Genomic DNA, 23416 nt, shown 5'->3' on the forward strand with positions numbered 1-23416 from the left:
TGAGAGATCCCTGGGGCTAGGGAGAGCGAAGGGTGCAGTAGGGTAGGACTCGGCTCATCTTAATCCGCGGTTTTCCGGACACTTGAATTATAAAAGGTGGCTCAAGATGTGGAGGAAGGATACGGCGGTGTATATACTGTGTTCTGCGGCCTGCGCTCCTCACCCTCTCCCATCGCCATTATACTGTTGTCGACGCTGTGTTGAGAGGGCAGCTCGGCTTATATCTGTGGTTTATCTTTTCACTGAATAAAAGGAGAGGGACGGGTCATTATGATGAGGAACTGTGGACGTCAGCGCTGACTGAAGCGAGCAAGAGGGAAGGTCGTCATGGCCACTGTGCCCTTTACCTGGTCTCCTTCCTCCAGGAGGTGCTCACTCCCCCTGCTACAGGATACACCACGGACCTCCTCGAGTATCCTCCCATGCCAGGCCATACAACACGATCTCCTCCATCATCTATCCAGACCCCAGCACACACCACGACTTCCTCCACCAAGCAATTCCTACCCCAGTACACACCATGACTTCCTCCAGCAAGCACCCCTTACCCAGGTACACACGACGACCTCCTCCAGCAAGTACCAACCCCTCCTGCTCCGGTATAACCCACCATCATCTCTACATGAATAGTACCGTTGACCTACATACGCAGCCAGACCATCCGTGTGGTCGTCCTCCCTGTTTGGGCAGGCGTGTTCACCATAACTGCTTGCTAACGTTGGTGTAATCATTAAAAAGACAGTCGCATCAAGGCTGATCAGTAGCTCACACCGTGTTATAACCCAGTGTCCCGCGACGTGGAAGCGTCCAAGTGTCCGTATGAAACAAAATACAAAGAAAATGCCATGATTGTGGCAGGGAAAAAGCATCATTGTTTTTAAAACGTTATATGTAAACAACGGACATCTTCCCTGACGGTCTTACATACACTCTAACAAACGTAGGAGGAGCTGTTTCTGTCATCGTTTCCTGCGACATGCATATCTATATGATATACGCAAGCGTTCTCAAGCCATCCATGGCTCACAAACGTAAACATCCAGAAGCTTATATGTACACGTAGAGTTATACCAACCTAAAAGCCAGAGGCTCGATTCCCGGAATAGGCACCCGGCTCACAATCAACCCAGCTGTTCATCTTTTCCTTTGAGACTTGTTAACCAATGGGCTCCGAGCGTAAGCTGAGGTGTAAGCGTGTGTTTATATAATGCACATATACACACAAAATTAAGGCTGAGTTTAAGTACATGGTCAAGAAAAGGGGCAACACGGAGGAGATGTATATGAGCGTGTGTGGACGTGTATGTATAGACATGTGTATGTGGCTGGGTTGGGCCATTCTTCCGTCTGTTTCCTTGCGCGACCTCGCTAACGCTGGAGACAGCGACAAAGTATGATAGTAATGATAATATATATATATATATATATATATATATATATATATATATATATATATATATATATATATATATATATATATATATATATATATATATATATATCTTTCAAACTATTCGCCATTTCCCGCATTAGCAAGGTAGCGTTAAGAACAGAGGACTGGGCCTGTGAGGGAATATCCTCACCTGGCCCCCTTCTCTGTTCCTTCTCTTGGAAAGTTAAAAAAAAAAAAAACAAGAGGGGAGGATTTCCAGCCCCCCGCTCCCTCCCCTTTTAGTCGCCTTCTACGACACGCAGGGAATACGTGGGAAGTATTCTTTCTCCCCTATTCCCAGGGATAATATATATATATATATATATATATATATATATATATATATATATATATGTATATATATATATATATATATATATATATATATATATATATATATATATATATATATATATATATATATATATATTCCTGAGTCCACGGGGAAAATGAAATACGAAAAGTTCCCAAGTGCGCTTTCGTGTAATAATCACATCATCAGGGGAGACACAAGAGAGAAATATAAGTCAGTTGATATACATCGAAGAGACGAAGCTAGGACGCCTTCCTGTATTGCATTAGAAAAGAAGGAACAGAGCAAGGAGCCAAGATAGGAATTTTCCCTCTAAGGCTCAATCATCTGTTCTTGACGGTACCTCTCTCACGCGGGAAATGGCGAGCATGCATGAGAAAAATATATGTATATTTACCATAACTTCAATAGCCTGAAATAATGGATTTATCCATGTAACTAACCAGGTGCATTCTCCACACTGCCACTTAGTAATCAGCCAAAACTACTTCACGTCTTTTTCCTTCACACACACACACACACACACACACACACTGCCACTGACCAGCAACAATTACGAGAAATCACCAAAAAATAATAAGATAAAATCAATTCAATTTGTGGCTTTTCGCGGGTGGTGGTGTTGTTGGAGTGATGGAGACGTAAAACTTAGTATTAGTGAAGGTTTATACAAATTGGATAACTTTATTGTTGATAAAATCTATAAACAGTTTACCTTCTTGTCCACATATTAAGTTTATGATACGCTCGCTGTCTGTCTTAGACAATCGCATGTTTACCAAATGGCGTCCTAGCTACGTCTCTCCGTTGCATAACAACTGACTATTTCTCTCTTGTGTCTCCCCTGATGATGTGACTATTACACGAAAGTGCACTTGGGAACTTATCGTGTTTCATTATCCCCGTGGACTCATAGGAATATATATATATATATATATATATATATATATATATATATATATATATATATATATATATATATATATATATATAATGAGTGGGTGTGGTGTTATGCATATATGTCATATTCTGGAACAGAAATAAAACAATTATCAAATGCTGCTTTCTGCAAATAACTTTCATGAATATTCACAGCACTTAACAGCACTTAAAATCACATCCATTGATAATGTACGAGAAAATTTCAAATAACTAGAGTGTGCTCCAGCTTAAAGGTAGTAATGAGAACTCATAGTATGAGGGATCACGTTCATGAGGTTCTGTACTGAAATTACCTAATTGCACAGTACAGGGAGGGAGTTCCACACTCGTGGCGAGTTCCCCACGTGTCTTGTGAGTGTTGTTGCCAGCGAGCAGGAGAGTGGAAGGAGTGAGAGCCAGAGCAGCCAACTCAACTCTTCCTACCACCTCCCACTATCGACACAACATACCACAGTGGCTTCCTGTATTTCTCTACCCGTCTGACATTCTATGGCTAGCCTTATGGCATACGAGGAGAGCGAAACAAGCATGATAACTTTGATCTTTTATTTACATAGTTCTATATAAGCGACGTATTACAACTACTATATTTGATCTCTTGTGCCTTCCAACACTCAGTAAGCAGAACTGGGAAGAACAGGTGTCAATGTGTGATGCGGGAACAAAAAATATGTTTGTTTTCGCGATGTCACTAATAGTCCGTTAAAATTCCTATTGCACAAGTTATTTTTTATTCCAATAAAACACAAAGATCACTTCATGTATCATATAGTGTACCAACATTGTCGTATTTACAGGAGGGAACTACAGGTAACTACATGCTTTCATTTGGCTATATGTGGCAAGGTTTTCAGAGATCCTTCGAGCTAAACTCTATGCGGAACTTAAGAGAAGTATTCCCTAAAGCCTGAGAGAACATAATATGTACAAAAGTTGGAATTCGTGATAAAAAAAAAAGATGGGTTATAATGTGACATAGACCAGACAAATTATATCAACTATCAAAATAGCTTTTGTTCGTAACAAAAGTGAGGAATGTTGCATGATGACGCCACAACAGGGTATCCGCTGAGGAGGCGACCACCATCACGCTGTACTCAAGAGTAATCATGATCCTTATTACATCATAACTCTCCTGGGGACTCAACATACACTGACTCATAAGGAGTTTATAACACTGTCTTCCAACCACATGCTGGACCCGGTTGGCTTAGCTGGAATGCCTGGTTCTTCACAACCATGAAACAGCATTTCGTGCTCGGCGACCAGAGGAAATAACCATGAAAGGAATCACACAGTGCTATACAAAATATTTTTCCACTAACGGAAGAAGTGGTGGTGTACAGTTAACAGAAGTTTTGATCGTTTTACGAAATGCACTTACGTTGTGGGCTTGAGATCCCACTAAGTTTGGTCACACCTACTTGCACAGCGTCCTTGAAGAGGCAATGCAAAACCTACTCCACCTGCACCACACTGTCCCCTGGAGAGGCGTGCAGTGAGACACCACCTGAGGTCGGTCTGTAAATCTGTGACACATGGGCGGTGAGGACTTCATTTTCCAAATCCGTGTACGTAACAAATAAATTACATTTAATGTATCCAGGACCGTAGGAATTTTCACAGACTCCCTGGTGAAAAGGTTGATGGCATAGTTCTACGGGATACACTATGAACAACACTGCCATGTGCACCTTCATGATATGTACCAGATCATAATTTCATGACGTGTCCCTTTTGTATCATTTTCAAGCTGCAGTTCACCTTGTAGAATTTATCATAATCCTTTTCATGCGTGTTAATACAATTCATCGATTTTTTCCATATTTGTTATCTGAAGTAAAACCACTATTGTCCCTCACACTATTATCATAGTATCAACAGAACATAAGGAACAGCAGACGCTGGGAGTGACTGCTGCCACTTCGGCTCGTCTGGTGCAGGTCTAGTCATCACGTCCACAAAGGTCGGTCGTACGTTGACGATATAGTGATGTACGGGCGGTGTGTGTGTGTGTGTGTGTGTCCCTGGCTGGCTGATGATCCCACGACACCGTAAGATGAGAGAATCCCTTGAGCACGACTGTGTGACCCTTGAACACGACGGTGCAACCTTCACAGTATGATGGTTGAGCCTTTAACCTGACCCTTGAGGGTCAGGTTTAAAGGCTAAACCATCATAATCAAGCGTCATACCGTTGAGTTCAGGGGTCATTGCGTCTTGCTCAAGGTTCCAAACTTCGAGCTCAAGGAGTTAATAAGGTCAGGTTTCTGGCAGCCAAGGTCGTCTCTATGAGGGAAAGGAGTCTACAGAAGCTGTAGGAGGCAACCAGTGATACCGAGCCGCTCGGAGGTCCTCTGACTTGGTGTCGTCAGGTTCGCTATCCCTGTGTGACCTATGCATCTTAACCCTATTTTGACCTCACTACTGATATGGGTGAAAGTACGATGGCTCAGGGCGTGAACTGTGTTATAACATCCCCGGTTAAGTCTTGAGATCATTGTATATGCCCCCGTGAGAAGGAAACCTATTGTTTTTTTCCTTCCAACATTCACTACCCAGATCTTGACTTAATGAAGATGTGTTTAACCCATCGGCATTGAGTCAAAGGTCAGTGATATTGCAAGGACTTAGTGATGGTCAAAGAATGATGGAGTCATGGGGGTAGCGTAATGAGGACGTCGTAAAGATGTTCTTTGACCTGTAATACGTAGGTCATTGGTGTTAAGGGTGTCGTGGTGATGGCTTATTACCTGATCAGTGATGAATAGGCCAAAGGCCAGTGGTGCAAGGAAAACGAGAGTGTAGTGAAGGTGAGAAAACAGCGAAAATGAATATGTAGTGAAGATGGCATCTAGACTCATAACGGTCAACAGTGTAATGAAGATGGCCTTCGAGCTGGCACATAAGGTTCATGTCAAAGGTCAGTGGGGTCAACGGTGTAAGGAATATAGCCTTTTGACCTGACCTGTAAAGTTTAATTCAAAGGCCAGTGATGGCGAGGTTGTATCATGAAGACAAATGTGCAATGAAGATGGCTCTAACCTAACCTGTAAGTCATGATGAAAGGCTAGTGGTTCTGGTAGAGGCGAAAATGAGGGTGAGGTGAAGAAGGCCTTTGACCAGACCTAAAACGTTCAGGTTAAAATATCAGTGGTGTCGAAGGTGTAGTGAAAGTGAAGGAGTCATGAAGATAGCCTTGACTTGACCCAGGTCAAAAGTCAAATGTGACAAGAGCGCAATGAAAATGGCCCTTGACTCGACCCGTAAGGGCCACGTTAAAGACCAGTGGTATCTATGGTGCAGTGAACACGAGGGTGTAGTGAACACGAGGGTGTAGTGAAAAAGGAATTTGACTAACCCATAAGAATCGAATCAGAGGTCAGTGGTGTCGAGGGTGTCGTGAAGATGAGGACGTACTAAAGATGGCCTCTGAACTGAGCCTTAACAGGTCAGGTCAAAGACCAACCGTGCCGAAGATGTACCAAGAATGTAGTGCAGTAAAGATCCGGGTGCACTGAAAAGGAAGGCGTGGTGAAGATAACCTCTGACATGACCTTTAAGTTATAGGTCAAAGGTCATTGGTGTTATGGGTATGGCGAAGATTTGTTTGTCGAGAAGAGTGAATTGCGGTTTATCAGTCATTATAAAGATGAGTTTGGTGGTTTCCCACCGTAATAAACAAGTGGTGACTAATAGTGCGAAGGGCAACGTATTAGCTCGCATAAGTTTGGTTTCTAGTGATTCCAAGTGTATTCATATACCGTTACTTGTGTACAGATGCAAGCATTGTATAACCGGGGCGACAGTGTTACAGTGGCCGCCTCGCGCTCGTACAAGCATCCATGTCGATTCGTGAGGCCAAAGTCGTTCTTCATTACCTGAAGAGGACGGTATAACGAGCCCAACGATAACCACACAGTACGTGAGAGGATGTATGGCACGCCGTACGGCCCTGGAGCCGACGGGCGCTGGCCGCACATCAGACGGAGACGGTTGCCGTCGCGCAGTAGCAGAGGCAGGCGGCGGGCGGGCGGCCTCACTCGGTGTCCTGGTCAGGCTGCGACGTCGGGGAGACTGAGAGGTCCCTGGGCGGCGGTGAGGGCGGATGAGAGGCCAGGAGGGAAGTGGTGTGCGACGAGAGGTTCAGCGGCGGGTAGTACTCTGGGCGAGGAGGTAGGAACGGCGGGTAGGGCAGACCCATGAGGGCATGAGGTGGGGGGTAGGGGAACCGTGCTAAGGAGGGAGGTGTGAGGGGCGCGAAGGCCGACGCCCTGAGGGCTGCGGGGTCGGGCAGGAGGTCGTGGTGGCGAAGTTCTGGAGAGCGAGGGGGAGACGGCCGCTGCTGTGGTTGGTGATGGTGGTGGTGGTGGTGGTGATGTAGGGGATGGGGTTGGTGCTGTTGTTGTTGTTCATTGTTGTTGTTCTCATGATGGTGGGGATGGTGGGGGTGGCTGGTGTGGGAGAGTGGTGGAGTGCTGGTGGGCGGTAGGGCGTAGAGAAGAGTCTGGATCGCGCGGAGCACATCCCCACCACAGCGCAGTAGCACAGCTTCCAGGAACTGCACCTTGCGGCCAGGGAAGAGCCTCACCAACGTCTCCATGCTGTTCATTTTGGACCCTTCTCCAGACCCTGCTGCTGGTGGCGTCGGAGCTGTCCTCTCTTCTTCGTTACTCGTCTCTCGCCGAGCCGACTTGCTGGGTCGTGGGTCCTCGTCATCACTGTGGTGATCGTCCCTCGTGCTGGTGGCCTCCGGTGCAGGCTGGGTCTTGGGTGGGGGTGGGGAGGGCTCGGCAGTGTCAGGTGATGGCGGCGGACCCACCTTCAGGCTCAGGGGTTCCTCCCGCACCGGAGACGATGGAGACCCGCTTCGTGTATCTTCGTCCAGGCGGGAGCGCTTACATCCTGGGAAAGAGAGAAAGAGTCAGAGACCATAGTCACGTAGTTATGTTATGAGAAAAGACATGCTATCAACATTAATGGGAAAAAAATATCATAACTATAATTCCTCAGCGATAATCCTTCTACTTCTGCTGTCCCCACAACGATGTAATAGACCTAAGCTTGTCTAGGAACTTGTCTAGGAACCTTCTTAGTGGATAGCGACTGTACGTACCCTTCCTAGCTGCTTGTGGACATCGGAGATGTGTATGGAATTTGGTGGTTACATTAGAATGAATAAAACCTTAGCAAGAAAATATTTGAAAATCTGAAAACATTTTTTTCAATGCATTTTTCACTAGTTGTTCCTCGTAAATTTTATCCACTCTCGAAACGTTTAATTCCTGGACCCTGTCAACACAGCATTAATCAAGTGTCTCATTAAGAAAAAGAAAAAAGTTTGTTCAAGGGTCGAAGGTACTGTCTACGCAGAGCAACTACACCAACTGTACGGAGAAAGTTGATCTGTTCCTATTTGGAGATCTGCTTAGAAATTTCGAGGATGAAACCGTTCTCTCTCTCTCTCTCTCTCTCTCTCTCTCTCTCTCTCTCTCTCTCTCTCTCTCTCTCTCTCTCTCTCTTCCTTAATTGATGTTTTGTCTTCTGTATTCAAGCGCTGGCTGTTTGCTTGCCTCTTCCTGTGGTTAGGTCAGACAGTTCCCGACAGGCCACTATGTTCCATAGATACTGAATAAGTATCGGCAACTTGGAGAGTGTCGACTTCGATGTCTGCTTTACATCGTTTGCAGTGGGACTGTCGAACTGTCTGTGTATCTTCCTGATCCCAGTAACCTGTCCTTCCTGGCGAGGCAGACCTACCCACAGCTGACATTTCTTACGTCTCCTAGGTAGCGCAAGGAACAGACGAAGAAAGACCGCATCCGCTCACATCCATTTTATACCTATCATGCGTAATATACCGAAACCACAGCTCCCTACCCACATGCAGGCTCCACATCCATGGCTTATATATATACACACACACACACACACACACATATATATATATATATATATATATATATATATATATTTTTTTTTTTTTTTTTTTTTTTTTTTATACTTTGTCGCTGTCTCCCGCGTTTGCGAGGTAGCGCAAGGAAACAGACGAAAGAAATGGCCCAACCCCCCCCCCCCCCATACACATGTACATACACACGTCCACACACGCAAATATACATACCTACACAGCTTTCCATGGTTTACCCCAGACGCTTCACATGCCCTGATTCAATCCACTGACAGCACGTCAACCCCTGTATACCACATGGCTCCAATTCACTCTATTCCTTGCCCTCCTTTCACCCTCCTGCATGTTCAGGCCCCGATCACACAAAATCTTTTTCACTCCATCTTTCCACCTCCAATTTGGTCTCCCTCTTCTCCTCGCTCCCTCCACCTCCGACACATATATCCTCTTGGTCAATCTTTCCTCACTCATTCTCTCCATGTGCCCAAACCATTTCAAAACACCCTCTTCTGCTCTCTCAACCACGCTCTTTTTATTTCCACACATCTCTCTCACCCTTACGTTACTTACTCGATCAAACCACCTCACACCACACATTGTCCTCAAACATCTCATTTCCAGCACATCCATCCTCCTGCGCACATCTCTATCCATAGCCCACGCCTCGCAACCATACAACATTGTTGGAACCACTATTCCTTCAAACATACCCATTTTTGCTTTCCGAGATAATGTTCTCGACTTCCACACATTTTTCAAGGCTCCCAAAATTTTCGCCCCCTCCCCCACCCTATGATCCACTTCCGCTTCCATGGTTCCATCCGCTGACAGATCCACTCCCAGATATCTAAAACACTTCACTTCCTCCAGTTTTTCTCCATTCAAACTCACCTCCCAATTGACTTGACCCTCACCCCTACTGTACCTAATAACCTTGCTCTTATTCCCATTTACTCTTAACTTTCTTCTTCCACACACTTTACCAAACTCAGTCACCAGCTTCTGCAGTTTCTCACATGAATCAGCCACCAATGCTGTATCATCAGCGAACAACAACTGACTCACTTCCCAAGCTCTCTCATCCCCAACAGACTTCATACTTGCCCCTCTTTCCAGGACTCTTGCATTTACCTCCCTAACAACCCCATCCATAAACAAATTAAACAACCATGGAGACATCACACACCCCTGCCGCAAACCTACATTCACTGAGAACCAATCACTTTCCTCTCTTCCTACACGTACACATGCCTTACATCCTCGATAAAAACTTTTCACTGCTTCTAACAACTTGCCTCCCACACCATATATTCTTAATACCTTCCACAGAGCATCTCTATCAACTCTATCATATGCCTTCTCCAGATCCATAAATGCTACATACAAATCCATTTGCTTTTCTAAGTATTTCTCACATACATTCTTCAAAGCAAACACCTGATCCACACATCCTCTACCACTTCTGAAACCGCACTGCTCTTCCCCAATCTGATGCTCTGTACATGCCTTCACCCTCTCAATCAATACCCTCCCATATAATTTACCAGGAATACTCAACAAACTTATACCTCTGTAATTTGAGCACTCACTCTTATCCCCTTTGCCTTTGTACAATGGCACTATGCACGCATTCCGCCAATCCTCAGGCACCTCACCATGAGTCATACATACATTAAATAACCTTACCAACCAGTCAACAATACAGTCACCCCCTTTTTTAATAAATTCCACTGCAATACCATCCAAACCTGCTGCCTTGCCGGCTTTCATCTTCCGCAAAGCTTTTACTACCTCTTCTCTGTTTACCAAATCATTTTCCCTAACCCTCTCACTTTGCACACCACCTCGACCAAAACACCCTATATCTGCCACTCTGTCATCAGACACATTCAACAAACCTTCAAAATACTCATTCCATCTCCTTCTCACATCACCGCTACTTGTTATCACCTCCCCATTTACGCCCTTCACTGAAGTTCCCATTTGCTCCCTTGTCTTACGCACCCTATTTACCTCCTTCCAGAACATCTTTTTATTCTCCCTAAAATTTACTGATAGTCTCTCACCCCAACTCTCATTTGCCCTTTTTTTCACCTCTATATATATATATATATATATATATATATATATATATATATATATATATATATATATACACACACACTGATGACGTTGATGTTGAATCTCTTACCTTCTGGCCTCACTCTAAGGGACATACGTCAACTGATCTGATCTGATAGCGGTAGTCAGCCATGTGGACGCTGCCTTTTCTGAGGGTGTAATGTAACACCTTTCCTCGCCAGAGGGTTAACTAAGAGAACATTTTTCTGATGCTTGGAGGTGCAATTATACATTTCTTATCGTATTGAAAATGGCATTTGGAATATCTCTTTCGTCTAACACGAGACCTGGCAGGCAACATCACTCAGTGGAAGTGAATGATTTTGATGAGTTCATTTACTCGCACACATCCCTGAGGCCACTTACGAGAAGCAGACATTTTGATCATCTCAGCACTGTGTTGACGATGTCTCAGTGTCCTCACACACTCTGCTGAGGATACTTACGACAAGGATAAAAGAAAAAAGAAAACGTACGAGGTAATTTTAGATTCCGTTGTAAAAAAAATTAGAACTCGATTTACGATTCTTTTTTTTTTCTAATGAAATTCGTCTTTGTTTTTATATATGTAGAGGAAGTGATTAGCAAAAAAAAAAAAGGTCCAAAAAATAATAGAAAGAAATCGATATCAAAATGAGTTCCTTTTATATTGTGAGGGGATGCTGCAGTCTGAAGTAGGCGTAGATTATTACTTTCTGTTTTTATTATGATACAAGGTGCAATATAGTGCGCACGACACACTATAGTTAGTAATGTGTATTTGACAGTGCAGCGTGTATGGTAGTACAGTGTATATGGCACTATAGTGTGTATAGAAGTACTTTGTGTATGGCACTACAGTGTTTATGGTCGTACAGAGTTTATGGCAGTGCAGTGTATATGGCAGTGCAATGTGTATAGCAACAGGGTGTATATAGCACCAAAGAGTATATGGCAGTACAGTTTCTACGAAGGTAAAGAAGACTATAAAGAAGAAAGAAAAAGTCTTCGTTGTATACCTTCATGCGAACTGCAACATAGTGAAACTATTGTTAATGACTGATGTTGCTCAACGAAGCAGCTACACTTGGTTCTAAGACGCTTTTATCAGCCCTCTGGGTGCGACAGCTTAGACCTTGAGTACGAAGACGAGAGTCATCGTACTCTAGGTTAAACAGTCTTGCTCAGCAGGTTGATATAACGTTCAGAGGTTAAGCCATCGTATAAAATCAAGTCGTAGTACACAAGGGATTAGGATGTCTCACTCAAGGAATCAACTCATCGTACTCAAGGTGTTTAGTCATGCAGCACTCAAGGTATTACGTCTTCATACTCAAGGGGTTAAGCGCACATACTCAAGGTATTACGTCTTCATACTCAAGGGGTTAAAACTTTCATATTCAATGGGTAGTAAGTCACGTGCTCTAAGGGCTAAGGAGAAAGTGATGAGAGTAAGAAAGTTGAGTGCAACGCCTTCCCCGCCGTCCTCCCGCACCTCACCACCTCCCTCCCCACACACACACACACACACACACACACACACACACACACCTCTAACATTAGCATTTTGACGACCACCTTTCAAACAGGTCGGAGCTTTCCCTTCCATGAAACAAAACCCGCACTAATTTGTAGGCATCAGTTACCCCCATTAAACAGCTTTGCTCTAATTAAATTATTTCAAATTTTAATCCGGCCTCTTAGCGTCCGGGAGAGGACGAGTGGTGGGCACGAGTAGAAAACAAAATTGATTGCATTTTAACGACTTGGCGCGAGGTTGGCTCCCTTAGACTTAAAGAAAATTTAAATATCCTGCTCCCGAGACTTTAGGTACTGGATTTACAATTAGGGGGAAAAAATAAAAGTTTGAGATTTATTATTTTTTTTTTAATTTCATTTGATTGTGCCGCCCCTGCCAGGGATCGCCTTACATCACACACACACCCAGGAAGATGTCTGCTGTCATACACCTGGTGACATAACCACCATCCATGTCTGCTGTCATACAACTGGTGACATGACCTCCATCCATGTCTGCTGTCATACACCTGGTGACATAACCACCATCCATGTCTCCTGTCATACACCTGGTGACATAACCACCATCCATGTCTGCTGTCATACACCTGGTGACACAACCACCATCCATGTCTGCTGTCATACACCTGGTGACATGACCACCATCCATGTCTGCTGTCATACACCTGGTGACATAACCACCATCCATGTCTTCTGTCATACACCTGGTGACATAACCACCATCCATGTCTCCTGTCATACACCTGGTGACATGACCACCATCCATGTCTGCTGTCATACAACTGGTGACATGACCTCCATCCATGTCTGCTGTCATACACCTGGTGACATAACCACCATCCATGTCTCCTGCCATACACCTGGTGACATAACCACCATCCATGTCTGCTGTCATACACCTGGTGACACAACCACCATCCATGTCTGCTGTCATACACCTGGTGACATGACCTCCATCCATGTCTGCTGTCATACACCTGGTAACATAACCACCATCCATGTCTTCTGTCATACACCTGGTGACACAACCACCATCCATGTCTGCTGTCATACACCTGGTGACATGACCACCATCTATGTCTGCTGTCATACACCTGGTGACATGACCTCCATTCATGTCTGCTGTCATACAACTGGTGAGACAGTATCACTGATCATATGCTCTGTTTGGTGGTGATGTATTGATCAAAATGTAATGGAGACGAATCTATTCAGTATACTCTTTCTTCTCAAAAGAGTAGAAACACTTGTATTTCTTAATCATGTTTCCATCATTATACAGATGACTTCTGCATCACACCACTGTGCAAGACAGCCTCCCTCTACACAACCAACCTCTCCCCATCCAGTAACACAATGACAGACTCCTCTAACCTCACCTCTACACAGTGACCATCCCTCCACCTCCACCGTCACTATACAATGACAACCTTCCTCCATCCTACCATTAAACAAAGAAGCATGTTTTCCATCCATCACTATACTACAACGAAAATCTTACTCCGCCCCCATCATTATGTAAATATTCCTCTCTCTCTCCAGCCCTTTACTATACAACAACAACAACCTCCCTCCAACCATCATTGTATAAAGGCATCTTCTATCCACCTCAGCACCATGTATAAACGCCTCCTCCGTCCACCCTACCGTTTAACGAAATGAATTCTTCTCTTACCCATCACGAACAGCCTTCCTTTGCATTACTGCAAAACAACAACTCATCGTCATAAAACAACAACCTCCCGACATCCACCATCATACAACGATAAATGCCCCAAACACACCATTACACAACGACACCTGCCTTACACCCACCATTACACAACGACACCTGCCCGACACCCACCAATATACAATGACAACTGCCCTACACACACTATAATACAACGACAACTGCCCTACACTTACCACTATACAACAATTGTCATCTGTCCCACCAACATGCAAGAAAGACCTTGATCACCTCACAAAGGTACAACAATCTTCCTCCACTGCACCATAATACAACCTGAATCTTCCTCCACCCACCATCATGCAGCTAAAATCCTTCTCTTCCCTACATTAACCACAAACACATATGCTCCTCCACCATCTACCATCTTATAACGAAAACCTTCCTCCGCCTACCACAATATAACGAGAACTTACCTTCCCACTACCATCATACAATGCAAACTTTCCTGCATCCCATATAATACAATGACAACGTCCACCCTCCTTGCGGTATACAAAGTGAACTTCACTCCACCTTGCGGAATACAAAGTAAACTTCACTCCACCTTGCGGTATACAATGTAAACTTCCCTCCACCTTGCAGTATACAATGTAAACTTTCCTCCACCTTGCGGTATGCAATGTAAACTTCCCTCCACCTGGCAGTACACCATGAAAACTTCCCTCTACCTTACGGCATACAGCAAAACTTCCTCCAGTACATTTCCACACTACAGGGAAAGCATCCTTCATAATATGTGTACACATAACCCCCTCCCCCTGTATGGTGGGTGTTTGTGGTTTGTTGTGTGGAGTTGTGGATTGTTGCCTGGTCACTGGTGGTTCATGAGATTATTGTGTGGTCTGTGGTCGTGTATAGATCTGTGTGTGAAGTCACTAATTGTTTGTCGTGTCGGCGAAGTTTGTACTTAGTCTGTTGTGTGATCGGTGAAATGTGTGGTTTGTTGTGTGGACGGTGGTTGTGGTTTGTTGTGTGGACGGTGGTTGTGGTTTGTTGTGAGGACGGTGGTTGTGGTTTGTTGTGAGGACGGTGGTTGTAGTTTGTTGTGAGGACGGTGGTTGTGGTTTGTTGTGTGGACGGTGGTTGTGGTTTGTTGTGTGGACGGTGGTTGTGGTTTGTTGTGTGGACGGTGGTTGTGGTTTGTTGTGTGGACGGTGGTTGTGGTTTGTTGTGTGGACGGTGGTTGTGGTTTGTTGTGTGTAAGGAAGACCGAGGGTGGTAAACATGGTTGACACAAGAGAGAAGGGTGTGCTTATGTAGGGCAAGGTGAGAGTGGGTGGCGCAAGGGGACGGGGGCGGTTAATAAGAGTGGGTGGCAAGGGGGTAATAAAAGTGGGTGGTGCGTGAGGTGATAATATAGTGTGGCGCAAGGGGAGGGGGGGGGGGTAGTAAAGGTGGGTGGCGTGAGGGGTAATTTGAATATGTGGCGCGGGGAGTAATAAAAGTGGGTGGCGCTATTGGACTGGGTGGTGTGAGGGGTAATAAGAATGGGCGGCGGGGAAAGGGTTAGAGGAGGGTGATGCATGGGGTAATAAGAGTGGGTGGCGAGGGGAGGGGAAGGGGGTAATTAGAGTGGGTGGCGCGGTGGGTAACAAAAGTGGGTGGCGCGGTGGGTAACAAAAGTGGGTGGTGTGGAGGTAAAATAGGAGGTGGGACTTAATAAGAGTGAGGGGTACTGTGAATGAGTAGCGCTGAGGCGATGACATTAGGCAGCGCTGGTGGGGGAGCGGGGTGTTGTTAGAGTGGATGGCGCGGGGGCAATAACAGCGGGTGGCACGGCGTGGGATGGTAAGAGTGGGTGGCAAGTGTGGTGATAAGTCTGTGGCACGGTGTGGAATGGTAAGAGTGGGTGGCACGAGTGGTAATAAGAGTGGATGGCACGATGTGGAATGGTAAGAGTGGATGGCATGAGTGGTAATAAGAGTGCGTGGCACGATGTGGAATGGTAAGAGTGGGTGGCATGAGTGGTAATAAGAGTGGGTGGGGGAGGAAGAAGGTAATAAAAGTGGGTGACGCAAAGGGTTACGAGAATGGGTGGCGCGGTGTGGGGTAACGTGAATGGGTGGCGCGGTGTCGGATAAGAAGAATGAAGAATGGGTGGCGCGGTGTCGGGTAAGAAGAATGGGTGGCGCGGTGTGGGGCCATGAGATTAGCTGGGGCAAGGGGGTGATAAAAGTGGGTGGCGCGAGGGGAAAATGATGGGTGGTGATAGAGGGAAATAAGAGGCAATAAAGTGGGTGTATGGGAGCAGTTGTAAGTGGGGGTTTTGCGATGGGGGCAATAAGAGTGGGTGGGGGGGGTGAGGGCAGGTAGCGAGGGGGAAATCATAGCGGGGGGGGGAGGGGGGTCGCATTATGAATAAGACTGAGTTGAGCTGGGGTAACATGAGTGGGTGGTACGGAGTTGATCATCGTGGTTGAAGCGCGGGAAATAAGAGTGGGTGGCGCAGGAAAAGTAAGACTTGGGTGGCGCGGGGGTTAATAAGATTGGGTGGCGCGGGTGGTAATAAGACTGGGTGGCGCGAGAATAAGTGGATGGCGCGGGGGATGATAAGAGTGGGTGGCGCGGGAGATAAGAGTGAGTGGCGCGGGGATAATACGAGTGGGTGGCGCGGGGGATAATAAGAGTGGGTGGCGTGCAGGCTGAATGGAATGAGTGAAAATTTGGTCAGTATTATCTTGTGGTTGTAGTGGATGGCACACACTGGAATGGCGGGAAAGATGGGCCACCACAGTGGTGATTGTGGTACGTAGTAGCACAGTGGTTGAGGTGGGTGGTGATTGCAGTGGGTGTAGTGTTGATGGGGGGGTGTTCAGTGGTACTTCTGGAAGGATAACTCACGGATGGTTGCAGTGGGTGGTTAGTTACAGTGGTATCCCTCACACAGGGAGATGTGGTGGTAGACTGTGGTGGTGGTGGTGGCCACCTGTCGGTGACTGTGGTTGACGTGGCGCGTCAGAGTGCGGTGCGTGTGAGCAGCGCGTACGGTTCGATACCGTGGGTGGAGCACATGGCTGGCGAGAGTGTGGGTGGGGTTGGTCGCTGGTCCGAGCGCTGTTGCACGAGCTGGCTGGACAATAACTTGTGCAAGATGGCGGCAGAACTGGGTGGTATATATATATGGGCGGCATAGCTGGGTGGCATATCTGGCCAGCATGTAGCAAAAGTACGTACTAAAATTAAGCGGAATAAGTGAGAAGTAGATGCGTTGGATGAGTGACGGGGACGGGTGGATGGCGCAAGTGGAAGCCCACAAGTGGAACTTGACAACATCAATAGATAACATGGCATAAGTGGACAGTACTTCTGGATGTTGTAAATGGAGGGTACTCGTGGGCGACATAAGTGGACGCTACAAGTGAATGGCATAAGTGGATGCTATAAGTGGATGGGATAAGAGGATGCTATTAGTGGATGATGTAAGATAATGAAAGAAGGGAGTAGCAAAGTCAATGACGTGAGTGAGTTTTGGACAAAGTTGGTGAGTGGACACCACACGAGTTGTGTCTTTCATGTGGTGAATGGAAGCAGTTGGGATGGGGGTAGTGTGGGGGGGGGGGGGGGGAAATAAGAGAGGGTGGTGACCCCCCCCCCCCTCCCCCCACCCTCCAAGAATACCAGACACATTTCCGCTGCGCCCCAGGACCCGACCCAAGCAGACCATACACTATCCCATACCATCCCAGACCCTCCAGCACACCAGACACTTTCCCTCAATACCCCGGAAGCCTACCTCACACCAAACGCTCTCCCGCAATACTGTAGGATCCCCAGAACACCAGATTCCGTCCCTCAACACCCTGGGACACGCCCCTCAACACAGCAGATACTTTGCCGCAATACCCAAGAACCTTCATGCACACCAGACACGCCCTCGAAGTACCCTAGGACCCTCAGCACATTAGACCCCCACCTGTAACCACTCAGCACACCAGAATGTCCTACCCTGGCTGTATAGGACTCCTAGCACCCCAGACACCCTCCCGCAACGTCGTAGTACCCCAGCACACCACACACCCTCTCGCAACACCCTAGGACCCTAGAACACAAGACACCCTCGCACAATATCCTTGAACCCCTAGTGAGTCCGTCACCCTTCTGTAACGCCTCAGTAAACCCCAACTAACACCCTCTCCCCCCGCAACACCCCAGGGCTCCCCGGCACGCGAGACACCTTCCCACAACACTCCAGGATCCCGGCAATGGTGGCTGAGTGATGGGAGCGCCCGACCGCCTTCCAGCACGCCCACACAACCGCCCACTTAACAACCGTCTCATAAACTCAAAAAGGCGGAATTAAAATGTAAAATATTGAAGAGTGTCACATGCCTGCTCTCCTCCGACACATCCCAGTCCCTATAAGATCTTTTACGAGGCCCCCATTAAAAACAGGAGCAGTTGACTGAAATATCTTGATTCTTTTGTGCCGGGAACTTTTGCCGCCAAAATTATCGCGCGCTTTCCTTTGTTCTGTGTCCTAATTTTTGGCAGGGTGCAAAAATTAAGAGAAAGTGATGCGACGGCAACCTTCCAAATTCTTTGAGTTGGGCATTTACTATTGTCTTCAGAGATTTTCAAATGGTACACTAAATCTCGAGACCGAAATTTACTGAAAGGATTATCATTGGGAATCTGAGGGTCCGGATGACTTGGCTTTTTCCGGAAATGGGAAGAAATGGGGTAATATAATTGGTTTCATTGCAAGAGGAGAGCAGGAGTTGTGAGTTTCTTGTATATTAACCAATAACTCACAACCAGAGCGGGAAAATGGGTAATATTTTAGCAACACGGTACACTGAACTATTGTACGACCATCATTTGTTTTTAACTTCTCTCTCTCTCTCTCTCTCTCTCTCTCTCTCTCTCTCTCTCTCTCTCTCTCTCTCTCTCTCTCTCTCTCTCTCTTTTACGAATATCCTAAGAATGGTGAGGGAGAGTGGAGCCGCTAGGGTGAGGGAGCGGTGTGGAAAGGCGGCTCCAGGGAACCCACTTCCGTACCTTAGGCTGGGGAGTGCTCCACCTCTCCTGGTCGACTCCAGGAGACGGAGGTAATCAAGAATGATCCCAAGACAACACACCAGGTCAAAGTTTATCCTAGCGATATATTGTCACTTTAGTGCTGGACGAACTTCCAGCGCCTGGAGTAGCAGGACCTGCTACCAGCACTTACAGTGCCCAGTTAAGGACCACTACCTTGAGTGGATGACAAAATTACAACTACCTTGTGTGGTTGACTAAGACCAGCGCTCTGTATGGATGACTAACGAGCACTACCTTGAGTTTATGACTAACGACTAACGCTTTGAGTGGATGACTAATACCAGTACCTTGGGTCGATGGCAAACGACCGTACTACCTTGAATCGATGAGTCAAGACTTGTACCTAGAGTTGGTGGCTAACGACCCATATTTTGAGGGCAGGATTAACGACCATATACCTTGAGCGGACATCTACCGACCAGCACCTTGAGTGCAGGACTAGCGGCCGGCCTGGGCAGGCGGCGGGTGCAGTAGCAATATTTCACGTGTCACACTCCGGTCCAGCCTGGAGGAGGTGGCGGCCCCGAGTTATGAACCCAAAACTTCCTGGGCGAGGTCATCCTTCGACGGGTCGTTATGGCCTCCGAGGAATCCAGACATATTGTTTCTCATATGAAGTCTTGTCCCGCAGCTACCAGTCATAACTTACCCATCCGGCTGAGCCGCAAGGGCGGTGAGACGCCCCCAACAGCGTGAGAGTTCCGTCCTTGTGGTCTCGGGCCTGATGATGATCTATAATCTGTCATGATATTGTTCAGACGATCCCAGGGTGACAAAACGATCGGGTGAATGGGGCCAGCCTGGACCCTGATATAGTGGTTCCGCGGAGCGTGGCGCGGGTTGCGCGTGCCCTCCCTCCTGCGCCCACATCACTGCCACTTGCTAAGCTCACGTTATACTGCTTTCATGGAAGGGGATATAGGTTTCCGGGAAGGTCTTATGCACGTGATAGAGTGGATGCGAGACTTTGGCTGGTGCGAGCGGCGTGCGCTTCGAAAATTGACCCCTTGAACACGACGGTACGATCCTAACTTAGCACGACGGTACTCTGTACCCAGTCATAATATTCTTTACCCGTGGCAGACACTCTTCTTTCCTCCATCACAACATCCCAACCCATCCCGACGCTCTGTACACCAACGCAACACCTCCCTCCTTATCATGGCCATTTCTCTCCCATCATAAACGTCCCTCCCATCCTCCTAGCCATCACTGCACTTCCATTCCATCATAAAACTTCGCTCCCACCATAGTAACATGTTCCATCTTATAAGAAAAGTCTACAGTCAATCTTAAGTCTTTTATATAAAATGCCATAATTGTAAGATATATATATATATCTTTTCTTTTTCTTTCAAACTATTCGCCATTTCCCGCGTTACCGAGGGAGCGTTAAGAACAGAGAACTGGGCCTTTGAGGGAATATCCTCACCTGGCCCCCTTCTATGTTACTTATTTTGGAAAATTTAAAAAAAATAATGAGAGGGGAGGATTTCCAGCCCCCCGCTCCCTCCCCTTTTAGTCGCCTTCTACGACACGCAGGGAATACGTGGGAAGTATTCTTTCTCCCCTATCCCCAGGGATATATATATATATATATATATATATATATATATATATATATATATATATATATATATATATATATATATGTATATATATAAACGATCCGAGCATTAACTTGTATTTCCTACAACAAGTAAAAAGGAAGGAAACAAACTCATCGATTTAAACAGAAGATTGTTTTCTAAATCAAATGATCCAATGCGAGGAAACAATGTTTTGGATCTAGTCATAGGCACAGATGGGGATCTAATTAACTTTTAAGAAGTCGGGCAAAATTTAGCTGGTAGTGACAATGTAAAGTTTACTTTTAATTTACGTTTTGATCTTAAAGACAACGACATGATCATAGATAAGTTTTAGACTAACGAACTTTGATAAAATGTAAAATTGGACGACATTTTCTGGAGATATATTTGAAAACGCGTAACTTTAGACACGAAATGCATCTCCTTCAGAATCCAGGGTCGTACCATCATGCTCCAGGGTCGTACCATCATGCTCCAGGGTCGGCCTGATGATGCCAAGAGGATGTATACCATCATGCTCCAGGGTCGTACCATCATGCTCCAGGGTCGTACCATCATGCTCCAGGGTCGGCCTGATGATGCCAAGAGGATGTATACCATCATGCTCCAGGGTCGTACCATCATGCTCCAGGGTCGTACCATCATGCTCCAGGGTCGGCCTGATGATGCCAAGAGGATGTATACCATCATGCTCCAGGGTCGTACCATCATGCTCCAGGGTCGTACCATCATGCTCCAGGGTCGGCCTGATGATGCCAAGAGGATGTATACCATCATGCTCCAGGGTCGTACCATCATGCTCCAGGGTCGTACCATCATGCTCCAGGGTCGTACCATCATGCTCCAGGGTCGTACCATCATGCTCCAGGGTCGTACCATCATGCTCCAGGGTCGGCCTGATGATGCCAAGAGGATGTATACCATCATGCTCCAGGGTCGGCCTGATGATGCCAAGAGGATGTATACCATCATGCTCCAGGGTCGTACCATCATGCTCCAGGGTCGTACCATCATGCTCCAGGGTCGGCCTGATGATGCCAAGAGGATGTATACCATCATGCTCCAGGGTCGTACCATCATGCTCCAGGGTCGTACCATCATGCTCCAGGGTCGTACCATCATGCTCCAGGGTCGTACCATCATGCTCCAGGGTCGTACCATCATGCTCCAGGGTCGGCCTGATGATGCCAAGAGGATGTATACCATCATGCTCCAGGGTCGGCCTGATGATGCCAAGAGGATGTATACCATCATGCTCCAGGGTCGTACCATCATGCTCCAGGGTCGTACCATCATGCTCCAGGGTCGTACCATCATGCTCCAGGGTCGTACCATCATGCTCCAGGGTCGTACCATCATGCTCCAGGGTCGTACCATCATGCTCCAGGGTCGTACCATCATGCTCCAGGGTCGTACCATCATGCTCCAGGGTCGTACCATCATGCTCCAGGGTCGTACCATCATGCTCCAGGGTCGTACCATCATGCTCCAGGGTCGTACCATCATGCTCCAGGGTCGTACCATCATGCTCCAGGGTCGTACCATCATGCTCCAGGGTCGTACCATCATGCTCCAGGGTCGTACCATCATGCTCCAGGGTCGGCCTGATGATGCCAAGAGGATGTATACCATCATGCTCCAGGGTCGTACCATCATGCTCCAGGGTCGTACCATCATGCTCCAGGGTCGGCCTGATGATGCCAAGAGGATGTATACCATCATGCTCCAGGGTCGGCCTGATGATGCCAAGAGGATGTATACCATCATGCTCCAGGGTCGTACCATCATGCTCCAGGGTCGTACCATCATGCTCCAGGGTCGGCCTGATGATGCCAAGAGGATGTATACCATCATGCTCCAGGGTCGTACCATCATGCTCCAGGGTCGTACCATCATGCTCCAGGGTCGGCCTGATGATGCCAAGAGGATGTATACCATCATGCTCCAGGGTCGGCCTGATGATGCCAAGAGGATGTATACCATCATGCTCCAGGGTCGTACCATCATGCTCCAGGGTCGTACCATCATGCTCCAGGGTCGTACCATCATGCTCCAGGGTCGTACCATCATGCTCCAGGGTCGTACCATCATGCTCCAGGGTCGTACCATCATGCTCCAGGGTCGTACCATCATGCTCCAGGGTCGGCCTGATGATGCCAAGAGGATGTATACCATCATGCTCCAGGGTCGGCCTGATGATGCCAAGAGGATGTATACCATCATGCTCCAGGGTCGGCCTGATGATGCCAAGAGGATGTATACCATCATGCTCCAGGGTCGTACCATCATGCTCCAGGGTCGTACCATCATGCTCCAGGGTCGGCCTGATGATGCCAAGAGGATGTATACCATCATGCTCCAGGGTCGTACCATCATGCTCCAGGGTCGGCCTGATGATGCCAAGAGGATGTATACCATCATGCTCCAGGGTCGTACCATCATGCTCCAGGGTCGTACCATCATGCTCCAGGGTCGGCCTGATGATGCCAAGAGGATGTATACCATCATGCTCCAGGGTCGGCCTGATGATGCCAAGAGGATGTATACCATCATGCTCCAGGGTCGGCCTGATGATGCCAAGAGGATGTATACCATCATGCTCCAGGGTCGTACCATCATGCTCCAGGGTCGGCCTGATGATGCCAAGAGGATGTATACCATCATGCTCCAGGGTCGTACCATCATGCTCCAGGGTCGGCCTGATGATGCCAAGAGGATGTATACCATCATGCTCCAGGGTCGGCCTGATGATGCCAAGAGGATGTATACCATCATGCTCCAGGGTCGTACCATCATGCTCCAGGGTCGTACC

At 47.0% G+C, this 23416-nt stretch overlaps 1 protein-coding gene across 1 annotated transcript in view; it reads right to left on the bottom strand.

Moving 5' to 3' along the window:
* Positions 1-3219: 3219 nt before the first annotated feature.
* Positions 3220-23416, bottom strand: part of LOC139767263 (uncharacterized) — a 115962-nt gene continuing 95765 nt past the window's right edge. The window contains exon 2 of the mRNA XM_071696429.1: positions 3220-7592. Within this exon, the coding sequence (XP_071552530.1) occupies positions 6727-7592 (866 nt within the window). The 3' untranslated portion in view covers positions 3220-6726. The remainder of the gene's footprint in view (positions 7593-23416) is intronic.

Source organism: Panulirus ornatus, chromosome 4, assembly GCF_036320965.1.
Source record: "Panulirus ornatus isolate Po-2019 chromosome 4, ASM3632096v1, whole genome shotgun sequence".
Classification (NCBI taxonomy): Eukaryota; Metazoa; Arthropoda; class Malacostraca; order Decapoda; family Palinuridae; genus Panulirus; species Panulirus ornatus.